This window comes from Cannabis sativa, chromosome 9, assembly GCF_029168945.1.
Source record: "Cannabis sativa cultivar Pink pepper isolate KNU-18-1 chromosome 9, ASM2916894v1, whole genome shotgun sequence".
Classification (NCBI taxonomy): domain Eukaryota; kingdom Viridiplantae; phylum Streptophyta; class Magnoliopsida; order Rosales; family Cannabaceae; genus Cannabis; species Cannabis sativa.
Window position 1 is genome coordinate 26,885,558 of NC_083609.1, and position 25,507 is coordinate 26,911,064.

Sequence of the window (25,507 nt, forward strand, 5' to 3'; positions counted from 1 at the left end):
GGAAGAGGTAGCCTTTTTGACTGGGGAAGATTCAAGTGTAGTAACAATCAAAGTAGTATATAGTAGATGGGGAAGGACAGAAGAACCATTGCTGAAGAACTGTGACATACATGCATACTCTTAGACAAAATAGATTGATCAGATGACACTAAGAACAGTTTAGATGGTACAGAGACCAATGCATGTTCTTAAATGAGTAAAAGTTTGAGTATCTAAAGCTTTAGTGAACAAATCTGCTAATTGATTTGTTGTGGGCACATGAGATATTGACAGCATATTTGACTCAACTAGTTCTCGGATAAAGTGATACCTGATGTCGATGTGTTTGGTCCGAGAGTGCTGCACAGGGTTTTTAGAGATGTTGATGGCGCTTGTACTGTCACAAAAGATGGTCAGTGTGTGTTGAGGATACCCATAATCAGTAAGCATTTTATTCAGCCATATCAATTGAGTGCAACAGCTACTGTCGCAATATATTACCTTGCAGTAGAAAGGGAGATGGACTGCTGTTTTTTGCTATACCACGAGACAAGGTTATTCCCAATGTAAAAGCAACCCCCTGAAGTGCTTTTCCTATCATCTATACATCCTGCCCAATCAGAGTCACTATATCCTACCAAAGAGGTATTTGTGTCACAACTATACCAAAGACCATAGTTAACCGTCCCAGCTAGATATTTGAAAATTCTTTTGACAGCAGAGAGATGAGACTGTTTAGGATTGGCTTGATACCTGGCACATAAACCTACACTAAAGGATATATCAGGGCGACTTGCTGTGAGATACAGTAAGCCACCTATCATACTTCTGTATTTCAAGTGTCCCAGCCTGTAGTGCCATAAGTCAGGTTTGTCCAAGAAGGTCCTGTTGCACACTATGGTATTGCACACAGCATAGCACTGGTCGACAGTTCTGTTTCCTGTTAAGACAACACACCCATCAGATGAAACTAAACATTGAGTTTTAGTAAAACTTACAGAGAGATTGTCGTCACACAATTGACTGATGCTGATGAGATTTGCTTTGAGTCCTCTCACATATAAGACATTTGTCAGGTGAGCTGCTCCATTCACATTTACATCACCTCTCCCAGCAATCTGTCCTTTGTTGCCATCCCCAAAAGTGACAGATCCTCCTTTTTCATCTTTGAAGTTAACTAGCAATTTCTTATTTCCAGTCATGTGACGCGAACATCCACTGTCGAAGTACCACTGACCTTCAACAAAGGCAGACAGAGATAGCTTTGCAACCAAACCAACATCAGAATTTGGTTTGGACTTTATTTTCCATTCTCGACGAGGTTTGCGTCCATGTGACTTATTTGGAGGAGGGAAACTATTTGGTCGATTGATCATGGCTTTCAAGTAGTTCTGCAATTTGTAACACTTAGGACGAATGTGACCTCTCCTATTACAGAAATGACATGTAGGAATGAAATTGTCATTCTGTGGAAAGTTGTCAGCATCAGTCCTCCTTCCTTCAAATTTGAGTTTGGTGGGTCCAGTTGGAACCTGTCTCCTCTCAGATGAGTCAGATTCATTAATGGTGACTGAGGTGTCAGGAGACCCATCTTCCTTCTTTGATGAATTGACATTGGAGGGTAAGGAATGCTCAACAGACAATTCATTCCCTTGCTTGTAAAGCATCTTATATCCTAATGAAGTTCGATCACCATAGGGCTTCTGAAGCTGTAGGGTTTGATTGATGGCAGCAGTGCCTGGGGGAATGAACTGTAACGCTTGCTTGGTTCGGATTAGATCAGCTGTGAGTTTGTAAATCTCATTCTCCTTTTCATCAAGAAGTCGGTTGAGGTTTTTGACAGAGTCTTCTAACTTTCCTTTTTCAGTCTCCACTTGCTCAAGGGAGTTCTTTAGGGCACGAATCTGTTTAGTCATGTACTCCCATTGTGCAAACATTTCTTCATAGGCATGTTGACGACCTGTGCTGTCAGCTTCTGATGAGGTGGAGACTGCATCATCTTCAGATTCAACTGGATTACAGCTTTGGGCCATGAATGCAAGTACCTGCTTCTCCTCATCTGATCCTTCACTGGCTGTGGAGTTCTTTTCCTCATCACTATCACTCCAAGTTGCTGCAAGGGCCTTTTTCTTTTTTAGTGTGTTGGCACACTCAGCCTGAATGTGACCATATCCATCACATTCTCTGCACTTGATCCCTCGTCCCTTTTGGTCAGTTGAGGATTGTCCTGGTTTGAAATTTACTCCTTTGTTTCTCTTGAGCAGATTTTCTTTGTCAGCTGGTGAATTTTTCCTGTAGTTCTTTTTCAAGAACTTTGCATAGTTTCTTGTTAACATGGCAACAGTTTCATCTGTAATGCCATTTAAGTCCTCCAGAACAGGTTTTTTGTTTTCTTGGTGAATAAGTGCAACGCCAACCTCTGATTTTTCTTTCACCATCTCCTTTTGTTTCTTGGTTTTCTTCCATCTAGACAGAGATAGCTCATAGTTTTGTAATGATCCGATGAGTTCGTCAAGATCGAGTTCCTCAATGTTTCTCATTTCTTCGATAAAGGTAACTTTGGACATGAATCTTCTGGGGAGGACACCAAGCACCTTTCGAACCAGTTTCGAGTTAGAGTAAGTTTTCCCAAGAGCATATGATTCATTAGAAATGTCACACAGTTTTGCATGGAATTCGGCCACAGACTCATCCTCCTCCATGGTGAGATTTTCGAAAGCCTTTGCCAAGGCACGCAGCCTTGATTTCTTGACAGCATCAGTTCCCTCGTTCTTAATCTTTAGCTTCTCCCAAGCTTCCTTAGCAATTTCACAATTGGCTATAACCTTCAACTGGTTAGTGGAGACAGCGTTGAACAAGGCATGAAGAGCCTTTGAGTTGAAATTTGCTCTTTCCATTTCAACAGTGGTCCATTGACTCATTGGTTTGGGTATGACGATTTCATTCTCCATCATCGTTGGTTTCCACCACCCTTCTTCTATGGACATCCAGACTCTTTCATCAACAGCTCTCAAGAAAGCACGCATCTTGGTTTTCCAGTATGGATAATTGGCTCCTTCCAGCATAGGAGGTCTCGAGGTGGAGCCTCCTTCTCTGAACATTTCCATCCTGCACACAGAAGTGATAAACAGACACACAAATGTTCTGTAGTTCTTTGAGAGAGAACTCAGAGGAAGTTAGTTGCAACAGAATCGATCGTCAAGGTTGATTCAAGAATCAACAATCAAGAATCATACAGTAGTAGGATCTAACACAAATTTTTATAAAATTTCAAGCTCTGATACCAATTGAAAGTGCAACTAGTAGATTTTAATGATTCAAGTTACCAAGTTGTACATCTTTAAATTGATCGATTTCAAGATATGAGTTATGAACAAGAATTAAGCTTTAAGCAGTAAATCACACATCAATTTACAAGCTTCATCTGCACTGAGAACACATCTCAGCCGACTAGTGCTTGGGTTCCCCGAACCAGGGTAAATTCATCCACTATCAATCAAAGGTTCATATTACAATTTCCAATTCTCTCTAAAGGAATCAAATACAACCTTTTTCAGCAAATAGTAATGAATTACCAACGACAATCAAGAACACTGATTGTCAATGCACAATCCCTTGTGCAGCAACTGAGCTCCTCTTCAACATGTCTTCAATCTGAAATCCCTTCAGATCTGATGATGAAGATGACACTGAAATCCCTTCAGTTTGAACTCAACAATTCCAGATTCAGATCATTCCGCCATTGACGAACACTCTCAAGCTTCAAGATCTAACCTGTAATCACAATCACAAGAAACAAGATACGACTATCTCTCTAAAAACAACCGAAATAACTGTCTGAATGATTAATGGATAACCACTTTACTAACAGAAACTGATTATATATATGACCACAACGATAAGTCCAGGTGGCACTAACTAACACTTAAAAAGACTCTCGTAAACAAACGTTAGTGCAGATATAACAGTCTAAAATTCCAGATACGACTAGACATTGAACAGAACATACACTGTCACAAAATAATAACACTAACAGAGACCATACTGCTTGTAAGACTCAATAACTGATTTATGAGTAATCAATTATAATTCTAAAGATTAGACTATGTCTAATTTCAGAATTTTCACTAAGCAGGGGTGAAATTGTAAAGAAAAGAGATTCTAGGGTTATTTATTAATTAAGAGACTCTATATGTCTAATTAATAATTATATTAAATGACAATATTATTTAATAATCTATTTTAGTTATTAAATAATTAGTTTTGGCATTTAAATGGTTAGAATTGGAAAATTGGCGTTTTTGAAAAAATAGAAATAAAAATTGTGAAAACTGCAAAATCCAAGTGAGGCCCACTAACACCTATGGCCGACCACTTGATTGGCTTTTTCCAATTAATATTTTCATTATTTTGATGGCAAGTGATTACTAACCTAAACCTAGTAGTTGCCTATAAATAGAAAGTGATGGCTCACACCAAAATAAGCAATTATTCAGTAATTCAGGAAACTGCCTTTTTCTGAAAACTGAGCCTTCCACTTTCTCTCTATAGCCGACCCTCTCTCTCTCTCTTTTCTTCTTCATAATTTCGAAACCTCCTAGTGATAGAGTAGTGCCCACACACAGCAAGTGGTACCTCAATCATAGTTTGGAAGACCGTGAAGGATCAAATTCAAAGAGAAGGACATTCGGGCTCAGATCTTGATAATACTCTGCGACAGAAAGGATACAAGGGTTATAGATCTAAGTGGAAGGAGACATATTATTATGCTGCAACCAATGTAAGGTTTCCTTAACTTTATATGTGTTTATTATCGTTTTAGAAAGTTCATATTTAGGATGTTAAACAACATACTTGTGAGTAGATCTAAGATCCTCGTAAAATAAATTCCAACACTATGTCACTAAGTGCTTAACTTGTCAACAAATTAAAGTAGAACATCAGCAACATGCAGGATTACTTCAGCCATTAACACTTCCAGAATGGATGTGGGAAGACATTGCGATGGACTTTGTGGTTGGTTTGCCCAGAACCACAGGATTGTACGACTCAGTTTGGGTTGTAGTGGATCGCTTTACAAAGTCAACACATTTCTTTCCGGTCAAGGTAACCTATACAGTAGATCAGTATGTTGACTTATATGTGAAAGAGATTGTTCATCTTCATGGGGTACCAAAGTCTATTGTTTCAGATAGAGACCCTAAATTTACCTCGAAGTTTTGGGTGAGTTTGCAGAAGGCCATGGGAGCTAACTTAAAATTCAGCACGGCCTTTCATCCTCAAACAGATGGGCAATCTGAGCGAACTATTCAGATACTTGAAGACTTTTTACGAGCTTGTGTCATGGATTTTGGAGGGTCATGGAGCAAGTATTTGCCTCTGATTGAATTCTCCCATAATAATAGCTTTCAAAGTACCATAGGAATGGCTCCTTATGAGCTGCTCTATGGTAGGAAATGTCGATCCCCTATCCATTGGGACGAAACAAGAGAACGAAAATATTTAGGCCCTGAGTTGCTCCAGAAAATAAATGAGGCAATAGATAAGATTAAAGCTCGAATGCTTGCTTCGCAGAGTAGGCAGAAACGTTATGCAGACCCTAAACGCCGAGATGTTACGTTCCAACCTGGAGACCATGTCTTTCTACGAGTGTCCCCAATGAAAGGAATCAGGTGCTTTGGAAAGAAAGGCAAGTTAAGTCCTAGATTTATTGGACCTTTTGAAATACTTGAAAAGGTCGGGCAAGTTGCTTATCGGTTAGCCTTACCTCCATCGTTGTCAGTTGTGCATAATGTATTTCACGTTTCCATGTTGAGGAAATACGTATCTGATCCAATGCATACCTTGAGTTATGAGGCATCGGAGTTACTGTTAGATATATTTTGCCAGGATCAAGATTTACTAACAAGTCTGTTTCATTAACATCCTAATATGAATTCTAAAACAATGAAATAAACACATATAAAGTTTAGTAAACCTTACATTGGGTGCAGCGGAATATAATGACTCCTTCCGTTCAGATCTCTAGCCCTTGATTCCTTTCTGTAGCAGAGCATCACAAAGATCTGAACCTGGATCTCTTTCTCTCCTTCCTTTGATGCTGATTCTCCTTCTTGTTGTTTGGAATCTTCTACAGTCTTACACACTATGATTGAGATACCACTTGATGTGTGTGGGCACTCACTCATTCACTCAAGGATTTTGAAATAGAAGAAGAAAAGAAGAGAGAAGGTGGAGGCTAGAAGATTTTCTGTGAAGGAATGAGATGTATCATCTTTTCCTGAAGCCATCACTACCTATTTATAGGTAACCACCTAGGTTTAAGTTAGAATTATTTGGCATTAAAATAATGAAAAAATAAATGATAAAAGCCTACAATAGTGGCCGGCCTGGGCTTTGGATATTGGGCCTCACTTATGCAATTTTGCTATTTTATCATTTCTGCATCTCATTTTCTCAAAAATGCCAATTTTCAAATTCAACAATTTAAATGCCAATTCTAATTATTTAATAACTAAAAATTAATTATTAAATAATATTGTCATTTAATATATTTATTAATTAGACATATAAAGTCTCTTAATTAATAAATAAACCTAGAATCTCTTTTCTTTACAATTTCGCCCTTGCTTAGTGAAAATTCATAAACTAGACATAGTCTAACTTTAGAATTATAATTGATTAATCAATTAACTGAGTCTTACAAGCAGTATGGTTTCAACTAGTATGGGGACCATGAGTCTATATATCCGAGCTTCCAATAAGTAGATCAAGAATTTATATCTTAAATTCACTAACTTATTAATTCTTCGTTGAATCCACGCATAGAACTTAGAATTGCACTCTCAGTATATAGAACGCTCTATATGTTCCACGATATAGATACGTCATTAGTTATCCATTGTTATAATCCTAATTTGATCAATGATCCTCTATATAGATGATCTACACTGTAAAGGGATTAGATTACCGAAACACCCTACAATGTATTTTATCCTTAAAACACTTAACCCCGTATAAATGATATTTCAGCTAAGTGAAATGAGTACACCATCATTTATTTTCGTTTGGTCAAGCTCGAAGGAAATCATCCTTTACTTTCTAATTTTCAATTGCACTATCATGTTCCCAAAATGTACGTATCACCCTGACCCAAAAGTAGGCTTAACTTACAAATCAAAGAACATGTATAATACCCTTGAGATCGAACCTAAACATATCAGGATTAAGATCATTTGATCTAGGATCAACAAGTGACATTGAATTGAATAGATATTACGGTAAATTTAATATATCTAATCAAAGTTCAATATCGGTCCCTTCCGGTGTATACTCCAATGCCCTGGAAAGGACATAACACTTATCCAAGGTATAAGAATACATATCGCTGATTATCATGTTAGTCTAAATCCAATGAACTGACAAATCAGGGAATAAACTTTTGAACATATAATTAAGATTATATTCCACTTTGCTCACAACACTATAATCATTAACAAATTCATATGTTCTGGACTCAAATAGAATTCATACATTATATACATATAATCATGAAATAAATCATGTGAACCATGCAACATAAAATGTTATTTCTGATATTTATTAATAAGTAAATCTGATTATATTGAAATGGGTTTTATTTAGGGCAGAAAACCCAACAAACTCCCACTTGCACTAATATAAAACAAAATGTGCATTTAAAATAATCTCAACACCTTGATATACAAATCAGGTGTAGTAGTAGTATACCTGTCGTAATAGGATCTGACAGGTTGAATTAAACAGAACCTCTTCTCCACCATTACTCTTCCTTAATCACAAAATTCTTGATAATGTGAAATTTCTCTCTATATGTCTACTCTCTTGGGATACTGGATTCTATACTTTTGGCAACTACTTTTTGGTTATTCAGGAAGTAACACTAGTAGTTAAGACAAATTGGAACTGTGCCAAAAATGTATAGAACTTTCCTTAGACTGAATAAGTACATTTCCTGTAACTTTAACATTCAGTCTCTCTCTGGTAGACCTAGAGATTTCAGATAGGTTTTTACACTTCTCCAAAATCACTACTCCACCCCTAGAGTAATCACCATCTTATCAGCAGACTTTCTAGCACAAAGGCAAGTCTCGAAATCTGATGTGGTGTAGTCTAAGAGTTTTAAACACACCCTTATTGACTAACATATAGTTCCTCTTCTTAATCTTAAGATTTACTTGATTGTCTTCCAATGTTCTTCTCCTGGATTAATATGATACCTACTCATTACTCCCACTCAACAGCAGGTGTTTGGTCTAAGGCACACTAAAGCATATCTGAGACCTCTCACTGTTGATTTAAAAAATTCTTTCATGGCTTTATCTTTTCTGAAATAGTTGAGACTTTTCCATAGATAAATAAAATCTATGCCTAGAAGTCGAGAAGCTTCTATAGATTTCCATTAGAAAAGAAAATGCTTCAACATCTTACTAAAGTAAGTTGCTTGCATTAGAGTAAGTAATTACCAGGTATACCATAAGCCATAGGTTTAGATAAACTCAAACCTATAATACTAGGAGCAGGAAGTCTTGTTAAGTCCATTGAATAGACTTATACACGAAAATTTCCTTTCTTGTCCTTGTAATAGAAAACTTTAGGTTATTCCATGTGAATGGATCAAACCATAGTTCTATTGGCTTTTCTTCTTAGTTTCTTATCTTGACAATCCATTACTTGTTTAAACTCACAATGGATTTTAATCACTAGTGTCTTCCAAGTCATAAGAAGTGAAGTTCCTTGAAACTCTCCCACTACGACAAGGTACCGTGAATTATGTCTTAGAAAACTAAATGGTATTGACCTCTTCGGTTATGCCAAGACAGCAGAGGCACTGGGATCATCATATGTCAAATAGGATGATAGAATACTTTTGGAATCAAGAAAAAATATCTCCTTTATTTGCTACTTTATTTTCAGACTTAGTCATTTTCTTAGAAAAGTAGTATTTGTTTAAACAAACACTTTCTTATCTATTGACTATGGGATGTTCCACCCCTAATCTCTTAGAATAACTAACAAACATGCAAACCATGGTTAACAGTTCTAGCTTTTCTTAAGATTTCGATTAGGTCATCCATGAATCTAGTAATGATTCACATTAAGTATACAACCACTACATCATTCTGAAATTGTATTACCATAGAAGGACTTAGGCAACGACTAGTAACTAATCATCAATATGCGAATCGAATTTCTGGGGAGGTAAGTTTGGATATAATTCAAAAATCAAATTAATGATCTTTGAACTGCATATCTACTAACTATTTCTCCACCCCTATCAGTTCGCAAGATCTTTAACCACTTGCCTTAATGGTTTTTCACCATTGCTAGAAATTCATGAAATTTTTCAAACATTTCAAATTTATTTGCATAAGGTATAATCTAGAGTGATCGTTTTAAGAATACAACGAAAAACTCATATCCACCCCTGAATGTACATCCATCTACGAATGAGATGAACTTACTTTCAGTGGATATAGGCATATTAACTCTTTGCAGAGATTGAGCTTGTCAAAACCATTATGAACAAGCTACAAATGCCATAGATTATAAAAAAGTGTGGTTGTGTCCTTTTGATGACTTAGGTTTAGTTACATCAAAGAGTTCTTAGAATAGTTGAAGTGGATCCTGGTCACAGAATACTAAACTCACATTCTATACAGTTTGAATCCATTGATAGAAAATGGTTATTAAACACTTGTGAAAGTGAAACTGTATTGTAAAAAAAATATTTGGAATCTGAAATTTAAAGTTAAAGACTTAAATTTATACCAAATATAATGAGTAATTCTTTCTTGGACCACCACTACTAATTTAACTCTAAGTTTGATTTGCTTATACAAGTAGGAGATTTCTAAAATTGAGGATTTATATCATTTTGGGATAGAATTTCGGGAATATAATCATATGCGTCATTAAATTTCTTAGAATGACATGAAATGATTTATAGACCATTCATCCAATGATATGTTATTGAGCTAATTCGAAATGAATAAGCTAAGAGGAATTAGAATAATTTCGTATTTAAATAAGAATCCAACGATACTCCAATTAGCGAGAGTTAAAGTAATCTTATTTATACAATCTTCTTGTTTCATATTGTAAAATACTAGTCTAAGCTCATTATTTAAAGTGTATTTTCTTTTAATATTTATTTTAATCAATTTATTTTAAATATATATTTATTTAATTAAAATTTCCAATTTAGAATGAAAAATTCTAAATATAAATTTTAATTTAATATTTATAAATTATACTTAGATGGATATGAAAATAACATGAATTATTTCCATCTTAGTAATAATTTCCAATAAATATTTAGAAAAATATTCAATTTAAGTTGTTTCAAAATTAATTTAAATTAATTTACAATTCAAATTTAATTTTCTATAAATATATATTGCATTTCGAAAAATTGAAGTATTAAAGAATATAATTTTCAAAATTGCTTGTTAAAATAAAATAAAAATAAATCCTGGAAAAAATAATTCTAATTTAATGTTAGCCCAAAATTAATTAATAAAATTAATTTACAACAAAAAATATAATTTTCCTATTAAATTAAATATATAAGAAAATTTTCATATATTTAAGTATCATGATAAAAATCAACTTAAATATTAATTTTCTATTTAATTAAATACACTAGAAAAATACTTCAAGCAAAACAGATAATATCTATCTGGACTTTCATTGACTAATTAATTCATTTTCTAATTAAATATATTTTACTTCATTTATTTTAATTAATCATTAAATGAAAAAATCATTGATTTAAGTTGGTCCAAAATTAAAATAAATAATTTTCAACTTTAATTTATTTTTCAAATAATATTCGAAATTTCTGCATTTAAGAAATGCAATTTCAAAATTGTGGGAAAAAGATTAATAAAATAAAATAAAATATATTTTGAAAATAATTCAAATTTAAGTTATTCTGAAATAAGATTTCAAACTTAAAATAATTTTTAATTTAATTAAATGTATTAAATTCAAGAAATAAATAATTAAGTATAGAGGAGACTTAATTATTAATTCTAGTTTAATACTTGAAAAAATATACTTAAATTAGATTGTACCAAAATTAATTATTAAATAATCAATTTCACAATCTATGATATTCTCCTAATTAAATATTAGAAAAAATAACTAATTCTAGAAATAACTATCTAGAATAATTTCATTTACTAAGTGTTTTTCTAAAATTAACTTTAAAAAATTAAATGAAAAATTAAATTTCATATATTTTAAAAGTCAATTATGTTGCTAATTCAATTTTAATTAGGTTAGACTAATATAATTAACCTAATACAATTATTTAAATAAGGCAAATGGGCCTTCACAATTGGGGTAGTTCATGTGAGGGGGAGCTCGGTTCAGTATGTCATACCCACTTCTATTAGCCCCCAACTCTCACACAAGGCCCAAAAGAGAATAATTTAACCTTTAAATAAATAATTGTTATTCATTGAATAAGCCCAAATCTAATTGGGCCTAAATAAATTTACTTATGTCAAAATTTATTTTAGCAACCTAGTCCATTTACTTAGTAAAACTTAAATGAGCTTCCTATATGCATCTAAGCCCAATAGTAAACATATAGGCTCACACAGGTCAAAATGATTTGGATGGGTCCTATCATGTTACTAGGTTTACACAGATGAAAGAAATAGCAAAAATTACCTGTTACAAATTATTTATAAGATCTATTGACAATTGGACTATGATTAAAATCAGATCATTGGACCTGTCAACAAGTTAATCATAGCAATTTAGATCAAATAAATAATAGGTTTGTAAAAAAATTTGTATATTAATAATATAATCAAACAATACAAACTAATAACTGATCTGGAATATCTGGAAAGTAAGCTAAAATATCTCAATTTTAAAATTTAAAATAAAATTAAATTTTAAAATAAATATCTTAACTAGAATTCAAATTTAGGTTGTTAGAGAATATTTGAAAAAAAAAATTCAAAATTCAACAAACTCCTAAATTTCTTAAATTCTAACAAAAAATCAAAAATATCTAACCAATTTTTCAAATTTCAAGTTTATTTAAAATTTCTAATAAGATAATATAATAAAATATCTTGAATTTTAAATTTAGATATTTCCTTATTATATTCTAAGTCTTATAATTTAATAAATTTAAATATTACATAAATAAACTAATTTAAAAATAAGATATTTTATATGGTTAGAATATTTAAAAAAAATAAAAATTATAAGTTTGAAAAATTTAAGGTTTGAAACCCTAAAATATCTATTCAAACTAAACTAACCAATTATTCAAATTTCATGTTATTTTTGCCAAAATATAATTTGAATAAAAAAATATCTCATAAGATAAAATGTTAAACCTAACATATTCCTAATCTTATAATTTTAATTAATAAAATATATTTGAAAATAACAAATTTGAAAAAGATATGATATGGTTAGCAAACTTTGAAATTTGAACAAGATTATTTTAAAAGATAATATTTTAATATCAAAGTAAGATCATTAAATTTAATAAAAAATAATATCTGATCTTATAATTAAAATAAATAAAATAATCTAAAATTTTCAAAATTAACCATAAGGCTCCTTTGTGAGAAATCAAATTTTCAAAATTCAAAGCCTACTAATATCAGAAACTAATTTTAATTAATTAAAAAATTAAGAAAATTAATTTTATTCTGACTATTAGATTTTTAATTGAAAATTTAGATTCTACACAAAATTCTACCAAAAATTGGCTTTTTTTTCAATGAAAAACGAATTTTGAATCAAAAGTTATGACGAAAAACAAGTTTGAGGCACAGGGGTATCCATTGCATACCCCTCCGCGCGCGAAAGGGGAAGTCTGGCCGAGGAACGAGGCTGCGTGCAGCCTCAGTGGCTGAGTAACCTCGGCGCATGCAGACTCTTCAGACAGAGGCGTGTCCGAGAAAACTCGGCCATTGCTGTCTGAATGGGCGTGCGTGTCCGAGGGTGCGCGCGCGTGAGTGCATTCAAAACTCGATATTTTCATTCAAATTCAAAAAATCATAACTAATTAATAAAAAATCCAAATTAGGTTCTATAAAGCCTAAATTTATTAATTTTTCGTCTACTTTAATTCCAGATCGAAATAAAAAATGTTTCAGTAACATATATTGCGATTTCTAAACTATCATCAAATAAGCACATAAACCACATGAAACCATCCAAATCAACACATAACATCATTTTAATTCATATTTCATGAAAGTAAATCATTACCATGGCTCTGAGGCCAGTTGTTGGATATATTTTATCAAGATCTAGATTTACTAACAAGTATGTTTCATTAACATCCTAATATGAATTCTAAAACAATGAAATAAACACATATAAAGTTTAGTAAACCTTACATTGGGTGCAGAGGAATATAATGACTCCTTCCGTTCAAGTCTCTAGCCCTTGATTCCTTTCTGTAGCAGAGCATCACCAAGATCTGAACCTGGATCTCTTTCTCTCCTTCCTTTGATGCAGATTCTCCTTCTTGTTGTTTAGAATCTCCTACAGTCTTACACACTATGATTGAGATACCACTTGATGTGTGTGGGCACTCACTCATTCACTCAAGGATTTTGAAAAAGAAGAAGGAAAGAAGAGAGAAGGTGGCGGCTAGAAGATTTTTTGTGAAGGAATGAGATGTATCATCTTTTCCTGAAGCCATCACTACCTATTTATAGGTAACTACCTAGGTTTAAGTTAGAATTATTTGGCATTAAAATAATGAAAAAATAAATGATAAAATCCTACAATAGTGGCCGGCCTGGGCTTTGGATATTGGGCCTCACTTATGCAATTTTGCTATTTTATCATTTCTGCATCTCATTTTCTAAAAAACGCCAATTTTCAAATTCAACCATTTAAATGCCAATTCTAATTATTTAATAACTGAAAATTAATTATTAAATAATATTGTCATTTAATATATTTATTAATTAGACATATAAAGTCTCTTAATTAATAAATAAACCTAGAATCTCTTTTTTTTACAATTTCGCCCTTGCTAAGTGAAAATTCATAAACTAGACATAGTCTAACTTTAGAATTATAATTGATTAATCAATTAACTGAGTCTTACAAGCAGTATGGTCTCAACTAGTATGGGGACCATGGGTCTATATATCCGAGCTTCCAATAAGCAAATCAAGAATTTATATCTTAAATTCACTAACTTATTAATTCTTCGTTGAATCCACGCATAGAACTTAGAATCGCACTCTCAGTATATAGAACGCTCTGTATGTTCCACGATATAGATACGTCATTAGTTATCCATTGTTATAATCCTAATTTGATCAATGATCCTCTATATAGATGATCTACACTGTAAAGGGATTAGATTACCGAAACACCCTACAATGTATTTTATCCTTAAAACACTTAACCCCGTATAAATGATATTTCAGCTAAGTGAAATGAGTACTCCATCATTTATTTTTGTTTGGTCAAGCTCGAAGGAAATCATCCTTTACTTTCTATTTGTCAGATAGAAGCTATAGATTCCATATTTATGTTAGCGCTACCACTCAATTGCACTATCATGTTCCCAAAATTTACGTATCACCCTGACCCAAAAGTAGGCTTAACTAACAAGTCAAAGAACATGTATAATACCCTTGTGATCAAACCTAAACATATCAGGATTAAGATCATTTGATCTAGGACCAACAGTTGACATTGAATTGAATAGATATTACGGTAAATTTAATGTATCTAATCAAAGTTCAATATCGGTCCCTTCCGATGTATACTCCATACATCTAATGCTGGTAAACTTTGTCAATGCCCTGGAAAAGACATAACCCTTATCCAAGGTGTAAGAATACCTATCGTTGATTATCATGTCAGTCTAAATCCAGTGAACTGACAAATCAGGGAATAAACTTTCGAACATATAATTAAGATTATATTCCACTGTGCTGACGACACTATAATCATTAACAAATTTATATGTTCTGGACTTAAATAGAATTCATACATTATATACATATAATCATGAAATAAATCATGTGAACCATGCAACATAAAATGTTATTTATAATCTTTATTAATAAGTAAATCTGATTATATTGAAATGAGTTTTATTTAGGGTACAAAACCCAACAGTTATAACCGGACCTATCTTATGATGAACAACCAGTACAAATTCTGGATAGAAAAGAAAAGGTTCTTCAAAGTAAAACCATAGCATTGGTTAAGGTGCTCTGGAGGAATAGCAAAGTGGAGGAAGCCACTTGGGAATTGGAGTCTGATATGAAGACTCAGCATCCAGAGTTGTTCAAGTTAGATTTTGGGGACGAAATCCTTTTAACGAGGGGATAATTGTAAAGACCGCTTAAGATTAACACTTTGGATTATTAAATAATTAGGGTTATGCATGAGATTTTATTATTATTTATAAAATGCACATTGTGGAAATTTACTTAAGTTCATGTGTGTTTATTATGCTATTTATGTAAATTCCTCAATTTCTGTGATTGTGTTCGGAAGCTGTGGAAAGCAACGTTGGGCCTTTAGAGAGTCGCATTTTATATGTTTAGAATTTTATTATCGGGGTAACATTGTTGGGTATTGGAGGTGTTGGAAATTTGTCGGGATTTGTAAAATGTCTAAACTACCCTTGGTATTGTTTAACCTTTGGCTTAAGTTAAGAGGGCAAATAAGTCATTTTCATATGTTGACTTTTGTTTTAGTGGGAATTGGTAGTTGCCTCTTTTAAAAGGTTTATTATTAATCTTTTATTTTAAATAGTAAATTAGAAAGAAAGAAAGGAAAAAGGGAGGTTTTAGTGAGAAAATCCTAGAAGCTTCATCTCTCTCTCTCTCTCTCTCTCTCTCTCTCTCTCTCTCTCTCTCTCTCTCTCTCTCTCTCTCTCTCTCTCTCTCTCTCTCTCTCTCTCTCTCTCTCTCTCTCTCTCTCTCTCTCTCTCTCTCTCTCTCTCTCTCTTGTGTTACCCAAAGCCAGCAAGAGAAAGGAATTTCTTGCTGAAATTATAGAGTTTTTCAGCTTGCTTTTGGGATCTAATTCAAGGGCCCTGTAAAGCGTCGAGCTGCACTTCCACTCAAGCTGACCGGCACACCTGAGCACAGAGCGAGGTAAGATAGCATGAATATTACGTATATGTGAATGAATGCCTGTTTTTGATTATTTACACTTCTAACACTGATTGTTCGTATGATTTAAGAGTGTTAGTATAGTGTGGGATATCATAATGGTTACAGTGTTACCAACACGAATACCAGAGGGTACGTCGTGCATGTGGTACAACACTTAGTAACTCTCGGGAGTACAATAATGGCTCTACCAACACGAGTACAAGGTTGGTAGTTTAGTGCATTTGGTACAGAGGTCGTACTTCCCTTAAGAACGTTCTTAATCATTTGGTGAGCTCAATTATTGAGCTCAAGGCGGCTTAAGCATAAAGCCGACCTCGCATTACTTATACATATTTCTTGCTTATCTTGCTGAGTCTGTTGACTCATTAGTTTGCTACCTTGTGTAGGTAAAGGAAATGCGAAGTTGGAGGAACAGTGAGATGGAGCTCGACAGTGATTATACATATCGCGGCAGTGCAACCTGGAGGGTTTCAATCTTTTACTATTTTGAGTTATATTTTGAGTTGCCTGTACACGTATTTCCTTAGAAAATATATATGTATGTATATACTAGTAAGCTCTATATTAGTAAAATACCTTTAGCTGTGTTTTGAAACTCGGGATCTCGACCCATATAATTATAAAGATATAATATATTAAAGTTATTTTTTGAGTTTGTTAAATTGAAAATACGGGCGTTACAATAAAAGTTTCTGATTATCATGGTACCATATCCCCAAGATCACCATATATACATATATTAAATCTAAAAGTAAAATAGATGAAAAGATAGTTTACCTCTCAAAGCCTATTAGGGTATCCTCGAGTCTTTTTCGTATGTTGTATTCTTGGAACAGTTTCATCAAACTCACACATTATTCTTCCATATCTTCCATCACACACAAGAACTAGTGTGCACTAGTAGGATAAAATGTATATGAAGTTCTTGTTGGATTCTCAACACATGAGCAAGAATAATTTAGAGTGTTTGAGAGAAAAGACTAAATCAAATTAATCCTTTTAGGCTTTTTAAAAAGTTATGCTAAAATTCTTGTCCCTTAATTTGGTTTACCCGGTATATTAAATTAACCTAATAAAAATTTTATTTAATTAATTATTTAAATTCAAATCTTCTTATTAAATCATATATAGCAATTTGAGTAAATAATACAACCAAATTCTAGGGTCGGCGCTGGGGTTGGGCCCATGGTCTGTGTTTGTGGTCGAGGTTCTCTTCTGAGCCCGGGTATAAGTCAGGGTCGAGTTCAGAGTCCGGAGCTAGGGTCAGGATCAACTTTATGGTAAAGATAGTATAATTTTTACATATCCTATTAATACAAGTCAATACCAAAGTATTATATTAAATAACACAGTACAATGTTCCAAACAAATTCCGAATCTGTATTTTATAGGTTTTGAATTTGGTATGAGAATTACGGTATTTCATATTTGTGGAAATTAAATTACACTCATATTTATAATTAACGTGCTGAGCTGTAAATTATATAATATTCACTTATTCTTACTTTATTCTATTAATTATTATTATTATTATTATTAGGGAAAAAAACAAAAAAATACAAAAAAGGAAAAAAAATTACAAAAATACTTTGGGCTGGCCCATTAAACATTTATACAGTCCACATACAAATATTTACAAAAATACCACATGCACTAAGCCTTCAGCTGTACAGAGCGAACCATGAAGATGAAAATACGCGCTCGTTTCAAAACCGCAAAACAACCAAAATGAAACCAAAACGAGAAAAATACAACTATTAATGCTGACAAAATCAACTGGAAAAGAATACCTGCAATGATCTAAACTGAAAATGACGAAAAAAAAAAATCAGAAAAACTGTGAAGAAACTGAAATTACACATTTGTTTTCTATTTTATTCGATCAAAATAACTCCCCCTAATATCGAAATCTATATTCATGAAATGTAGATCTGTAACAAACAGATCTGGAGCTCCCACTAAATCCAAAACAATGTATGATGTGAAAATTTTTTAAAAAAAAACCTCATGAATAATACATCTACGTTATATACAGTTGCATTTTGATTTATTTTTTGTTTTGGTTGCCTTATAGTTGCATTATCGTTTTATGATAGTTTATATATTATGCAAGAATTTAATTTGATGGGGACTAAGAAATAGTAGTTATACATAGTAAGTTTTGTGCAAACAGTTGCATATTAATTTTATAGTGAAATAACATATGCAAGTAGCAAAACTATAACAAAACTACAAAACAACTGTATGCAAGTGCAAATAGTTGCCTTATAGTTGCATTATCGTTTTATGATAGTTTATATATTATGCAAGAATTTAATTTGATGGGGACTAAGAAATAGTAGTTATACATAGTAAGTTTTATGCAAATAGTTGCATATTAATTTTATAGTGAAATAACATATGCAAGTAGCAAAACTATAATAAAACTACAAAACAACTGTATGCAAGTGCAAATAGTTGCCTTATAGTTGCATTATCGTTTTATGATAGTTTATATATTATGCAAGAATTTAATTTGATGGGGACTAAGAAATAGTAGTTATACATAGTAAGTTTTGTGCAAATAGTTGCATATTAATTTTATAGTGAAATAACATATGCAAGTAGCAAAACTATAATAAAACTACAAAACAACTGTATACAAACTAAAATACAGGAAAAACTCTTTGAACATCAACATCCATGATAAATCTCATTGTTACCCATTGATGATATAAAAATGGAACTAACCAGGTTAATCTAATCTATTAGCTTTGCCACCTTCACTCATAAATCTTAATCATGTTTGTCCTAATACTTTTCTAATATTAATTTTATAACTCTACTCACGTCAATACTACTATAAGCATGAATTAGATCGTTTTCTTTTCAAGTATAGAATATCATCGGTAATTGTTTCTTATTATTTTATTTTGTTATCTAATTATTTCGACGTGGCTTTGAGCTAGTCCAGCGAGAATGAAAATGACATTAAAATTGTACGAATTTACTTGTACATGCTTATATCAGTTGAGTGGCCTAGTCAAAGTCTTCTCTTTTGTCATGAAAGTATTTCAGAAGTTGTAAAGTTAAACTAATAAGTTAAAAAGATTTAATTAAAAACTGAAATAAAATTAAAAATAAAAAGGAAAGAAGAAAAAAAGAGAGTGAAATTATGGATTGATTGATAGAAGTCAATCCTAGACCTAAGCAACAATATATAAGAAACTAGCTTTACAATTAAAAATTAAAAATAAAAAGAAAAGAAGAATTGTTATGGAAAAAAAATTAAAAATTAAAAACTGAAAATAAAATTAAAAATAAAAAATTAAAAACTGAAATAAAATTAAAAATAAAAAATTAAAAACTGAAATAAAATTAAAAATAAAAAGAAAAGAAGAAAAAAAGAGAGTGAAATGATGGATTGATTGATAGAAAATGAAAAAAAGAGAGGGAAGAGAGTAGGATTTGATTGATGATGGATGGAATGATGACTAAGTGGTATATGTGTAATAAAACAAACTTTGTAAGTAAAAAAGTAGGTATAAGCGTGTATGAGTAATTTTGTAATAAATTGTGTAAAATAGATTTTTCATGTAAAAATTTCTTATTATTATTACCTATGTGGTATGGAAATAGAATCACAATAGCTGCTAGAATTGACAATTTTTAACTGAAAGTGGATTATTGTAACATTCAGATTTCAATAGCACAAAATGTTGTAAAATACAAGCGAATTCAGTCTATTTGCTTTGCACTCAAGTGAATTCCTGTCCATCCACAGCACAATGCCCCTTCCCGCCAATCTAATCATATTACACAGTTAAGAGTCTCAGTCTTCTGGGACTTGGGAATGTCAACCTTCATCTTCCCAGTTCCAGCTGAGCTTTCTTGCAAGTTGTTAATGCAGCTAACAAAAGTTGGCCATCACTAACATCTCGGCGATGGCTGCTATCGATTCCAGCATCAGCATGGACACAGCAAACAATGTGCTTGTGCTTCTGCCTGTCTGCAGCCACAATCTTTCTTTTCCTGCACTTGCATTGACAAATTAACTATTAACATCACCTGGACCACCCCTATTCTTTCGAGTTTCACGTCTTTACTCCTCACAGAAACATCATTAAATATCCATGCCCCTGAATAAAATGGAAACGTCAAAGTCATGGCTAATTGATACTGAAAACTTAAGAAATAATCAAACTTGGCAATGGGGGCATACACTATAAAGCTTCTTTTATTTGTGAACGAGATACAAGTCACATAACATTAGTATATAATTTAATTCTCTTTAGTTTTGTCTGTTGTTACTTGACACTAATAACAAACACAAATTGTTATGTCCAGTAAACAAAATGGCAATCTGGTACTATAATTTTAAGTTCAGTCAATTTGCAGCTTCGATGGACTATATAAGATGTCAAATGGGGAACCCAAACATTATGCATGTTTTGTGTTTGCAAGGCAAAGTCCATGCAATAAAGTCAAGGTATAAACTATGATCATCCTGTATGTAATGTCTAAATATTATTAAGTAGGTAGCATATGACTCTAGTCAAGTTAACTGACCTAAACAATTTAAATACACCAAGAGATGGAGTAACTCTAGTCTAGACATCTTAAACATAATTTCATAATTGAAAGTGCCACATCGAAAGTGCTCTATTATGGAAGATTAGCCACATCAATCTGCAATAACTAATAAAAAAACCAAGAATATAATTTATGAAGATGTAAAAACAATATCTCTGGTGTAACTTGAGATCCCACTTTCAGTTTCCCAAGATATCTATATCAATTTTATCATAAATGGTAAGTGTTATGGTTTGCAAAATAGGTATGTAAATGAAAAACTAAACAAGTAAGAGCTTCAATAATTTATGGTTGACAAAGCTGTATACATTAGAAAGAACAATGATTCGGCGTGATCTCGTTTACCTACTTGATGTGACAAGTTCATAATCACACAAAGAAATGAGTTCTTATCAAGAATCTATGTGAATTAAAGTGGTCATGTTAAAGATGTACACAATAGATAATGCCTGGAATAATACTTGTCCTATTTAAATGAGGGGGGTCCTGAAATTCTTACCTCTGCTATTCACTTAATTCACATATAAATCTAAGCATGCTTACACTAGAAAATACTCAAAATAGCAGGTTATTTGTAAGTTTTGGCTGAGCCCATAAAATGAGAGCACTAATCAAAACCATTGCTTTGCTACAGATTGCCCTTGATAAACGCAAAAAGGCCAAATCAATAAAAATAGAACAGTAAAACAAATATTGCATCTTATCAAAGCTACTTGTAAGGTGGTCCAAGTACTCACAGTAAAAGATTGAGCTTATCTATGGTGTAAGAGATCCTGGTCCACGGATTCAAATTCTTTAAGATTGCTAACTACATTTTGAACTTTCTTGGATAGCTGATCACTGTGTTCTTCAACAATTTTTATAAATGCAGTAAGCTGTTCTTGATATGTAGTGCATAGTCGCTTCTTATTCCGCAGCTCTGCAGTCAATTCCTGAATCTTCTTATCTTTTTCATCCTAAAAATAGTAACGCACAAAAACAAGATAAAGCCAAACTTATATCATACAGTACTTAATCATCAACCATGATTTAGTAAGAAAATAATAAAAAGAAAACTTCCTAATGTTAACAACAAGAAGAGAAGGGAGGACAGCCAACTGTCTCATTTGTATTTCAAATATGAAACCCTGAACTATCCATGTAGGAACACCTTTCTAATAACTTATAGAAGCATAACAGTCTTCAAAAGTTTCCAAGTAAAAAATAGCCCAAAAATATATCCACCTTTCTTATCACTATTAGACACAAATAAAAGAAATAAAATGTAATGCGTTACCAATTTTGTGTTGTTATAAGGATGCCTAAAAAATACAATTAAAGCTTTAACTTTCAACAGAATGGAAAATATAATTAAGATTCATGATACATTCAACTTGATTTGAAATGATTTAGTGCTCGAATATCACAGGCAAGCAATGCTGTTGAGTTTACACAAGGTAGTGAATTCTCCAGAGCATTTGGAACCACTATCAGGTCAGCAGGTTTATACACACACAATTGTTCAATTTGATGATTAAATGACTAAAAAATTCATCAAAATAATTTAGAACAATCAAAAAATTGATGAGGCCAGAATTGTTGATGCCTACACATTTAATCAATTGGTATATTCTGAAGAAACATGTAAGATAGCAGCCAAGGACTATGCATCATATGTATTCTCAGAATGTGTGAGGGCATGAATTGCATGAGTGTCTGTAAACACATTCACCAAAACTGATGTCAAGCAAAACATTATAATTATAGAAATTTCCTGAATTTCTATTAACAAATACATTGTTATATTAAAAACAGGCAAATATGTGAAAATGTTTCTGATGAAAAGAAAAATAGAATCGCCTTGTTAGAGCAGCCACATTATTAAATACAGGACTACTCACCATTGTTTGACGAGCTTCACGAGGTGAGAAGACAAGTGGGTGATTATGGTCCTTTACAAATTTAGTAATCACCCATTTTCCAGACTTATCATACTTAACATGAATCATAGCCTTGCAACCTTCTCTTGTGCTGGGTCGAGGCTTTCGAACTGGCCCAAATTTACCTCGAATACTAACACAGTGACCTTCCTTATTACACCCAAGTCGACGGGCAAGAATTCTTCCATCTCTTTCAGAACGGCGACATGACATGACACGCATGACGAACCCCACCTGCCTCGCATACTCATCATAGAATATCTTGGCAGCATCTTCAGAATCAAATGCCATACCCTCATAAGGTTCTACAATCCCATCTCCTTCATATGTCCCTAACTCTTGCTCTTGCACACCACAACTCTCCACTGCCTCAGCTCCCTCATCTGAATCCACTGCCAAAAATTGACTGTCACTTATTTGTCAAACACAAAGCAAAGAAAAACCCATCATCTCACTATAATGAGACAATAACTCCTTTAGAAAATGGATTAGAAGTAGTCCTTTTGGACTTTTTTTACCATAAAAGAAAATGTATTAAATTCATAAATTCGTTGGCTCGTTAAGGTAACAAAAACCAAGTAGAGTTTTTTTGTTTTTTTCTTTCTATAGACTACTAGTATTTATGACCCTCCCTCATAATTTAACAAATTATTAATATTCTGTTAGTTATTTTATCGAACGCTTGGTGAGCGGAGCGGAAAACAAACACAATACTTAATAACCCCCGTTTCAGATTCAGTGTGTTAAAGTCAGTTACTAAAAAGCCATACACATCCAAAAATTAAAAAAAAATACGATCAAAGCAAAAATAATACGGCCTTCTCCAATGGCAGGGCCTAATAGAATGGGCACCAAGAAAAATCCAAAGCAAAAAAAGAGAAAACAACGCAAGAGGCCGAAAAGACTCGTACCCATTAAATTTAAGGCCCATGTTGGTGTAAATACATAGTTATACACATATACTTTTTAGCAGTTCACTTAAATGATTGATTGAGATACTGACAGAGTGAGCAAAAAAAGGGCCAATAGAATTGGAAGACTGAACGAGAGAGAGACAAAGGCTTTATAATGGGTTGTCTTCGAATTGGGTACTTACTTGATTGGAGGGCAGAGGCAGTTAAGATAGATACGTGGAGGCGTTGTGGTTATGGAGATGGATTTCCGTTGAAGAATTGAAATAGGATATGGCGTTACAGCATCACAGAATCCCGGGAGAGAGAGAGACCAGTGTTGAAGCTGTGTGATTTTGTGTGGGTGGTGTTTGATAGGGTGAATCAGGGTATACAGGTTGACGATGACACTGTAAACTCTAAACCACTCCTCTCTCACCACTTGTCACCTATCTCTTATTGCCCTTACATCTATTATAATTTACTAACAACTCACGTGAATCAAGTTTATTTATTTATTTGTATTTTGTTAAGGCTAATTAAGATTTTAATCCCCAAAATTTTAATATGTATTAAATTTTGATCTTTTAAAGTCGTCAAAAATATTTCTTGAACTATTGAGATTGTTAGATTTAAAGACTTTTGTCTAATTTTAGTATATATCAAAGTTCGAGGGGCATGATTTGGTAGATATCAAAGTTTGGGAGTAGTTTAGTACATAAACAATCACTGAAACAGTAAAATTTAATGAAATTAAATAAAAGTCCTTAAATCTAACAATCTCAATAGTTTAGGGAGAATTTTTAATGTCTAGAAAAATTCAAGGGCATGATTTAGTACATATTAAAATTTAGGGTGTAAAAATCCTAATTAACCTTTTCTTAAATAATAAATAGAATTTATTCTTAATTTTTTTAAAGAGTTTTCTCGTTGAATTTTGTTACAAAAATTTTTGCTAAACTATAAAAATTACTGTTTGCAGTTGTATTTATTAAAGTTTAAGAGTTCAGACCAAAAATAAATACATATATATAAGTAAAATAATGAATTACAAGAATATATATATATATACTAGTAAAAAGTTACGTGCGAGGCACGTATACTAAATTTTATGCTAGGTATTTTTTATTATATTAAAAAGTAATACACTTAAAAATATTTATCTCATCTTGGTTCAACCCAACTTTATGTTGTTCCCATAGGATTGTGTGTTAGATATGAGCTTAGAAGAATAGTATTCGTTAGAATGGGTGCCAGCAATGGCGGTGCTGATGTGAGTTTTATCTTCTGGGAAAAATCTAGCTACTCCGACATTACAATTACACCTAGCCTTTCAAAATGAGCATCATCAAAAATTCAAGGATTATAAATTGAAAAGGATATATTGTTACTTTTGGTGTGCCCAACAAACTCTCTAACGGATGACATTATATTTCGCATATCTCAAAGCTGTTTAAAAGTAAAGCAATATAACAAGGGAATAGAAGACTTACTCAAATAAATAATTACTTGAGCAACAAAGGATAACTCGCTAATAGAACACTGAATATTACACCCAACTAAACAAAAAGTGAGGAATCGCAGCAGAGAGGCCATGAATCACGGCATAGAAGATGAGGCAATAATTCAATAGCAATATAGGGTTTGAGGGTTGAGATTTAGAAAAAGAAATTATAAATGATTATCCTAAATAATCACGATTGGTTGCTCATCCTTTTGGGGTTAGTTATTTTATTGAGAATTTTCAGAGATTGTGTTTCCGGTTAGGTTTATACGATTAAAATTTAAAAGTAATATTAATGTATTTGAAAATTAATATTAAAATACATCTTTATAAAAAAAATTATTATTTTTGAATAGAAAATTATTTTAAAAAAAAGTTACCCATAAATTTCTCATAAACCCGATTAAAATTTAAAAGTAATATTAATTTATTTAAAAATTAATATTAAAATACATCTTAATA

At 32.4% G+C, this 25,507-nt stretch overlaps 1 protein-coding gene across 5 annotated transcripts; it reads right to left on the reverse strand.

Moving 5' to 3' along the window:
* Nucleotides 1–19,790: 19,790 nt before the first annotated feature.
* Nucleotides 19,791–23,987, reverse strand: LOC115722821 (protein FAR1-RELATED SEQUENCE 5). 5 transcript variants are annotated; one of them, XM_061103547.1, is made up of 4 exons: nt 23,748–23,987; nt 22,613–23,057; nt 21,470–21,688; nt 19,791–20,278 (listed from the first exon to the last, which is right to left on the reverse strand). In XM_061103547.1, the coding sequence occupies exons 2-3, from the start codon at nt 22,940–22,942 to the stop codon at nt 21,485–21,487; spliced, it is 534 nt and encodes a 177-aa protein (XP_060959530.1). In that variant the 5' UTR covers nt 22,943–23,057; nt 23,748–23,987; the 3' UTR covers nt 19,791–20,278; nt 21,470–21,484. The 5 variants fall into 5 exon arrangements, with proteins under 5 accessions (XP_060959530.1, XP_030508013.1, XP_060959531.1 ...); XM_030652153.2 differs by having other exon boundaries at nt 22,613–23,043; nt 23,748–23,982; XM_061103548.1 differs by having other exon boundaries at nt 19,791–20,171; nt 23,748–23,980.
* Nucleotides 23,988–25,507: the final 1,520 nt, after the last annotated feature.

Coding starts and splice junctions, on each gene's coding strand:
- LOC115722821 (XM_030652153.2), bottom strand. Junction 21,689..22,612: donor GTGAAGCTCGTCAAACAATG/GTGAGTAGTCCT, acceptor TACTATTTTTAG/GATGAAAAAGATAAGAAGAT.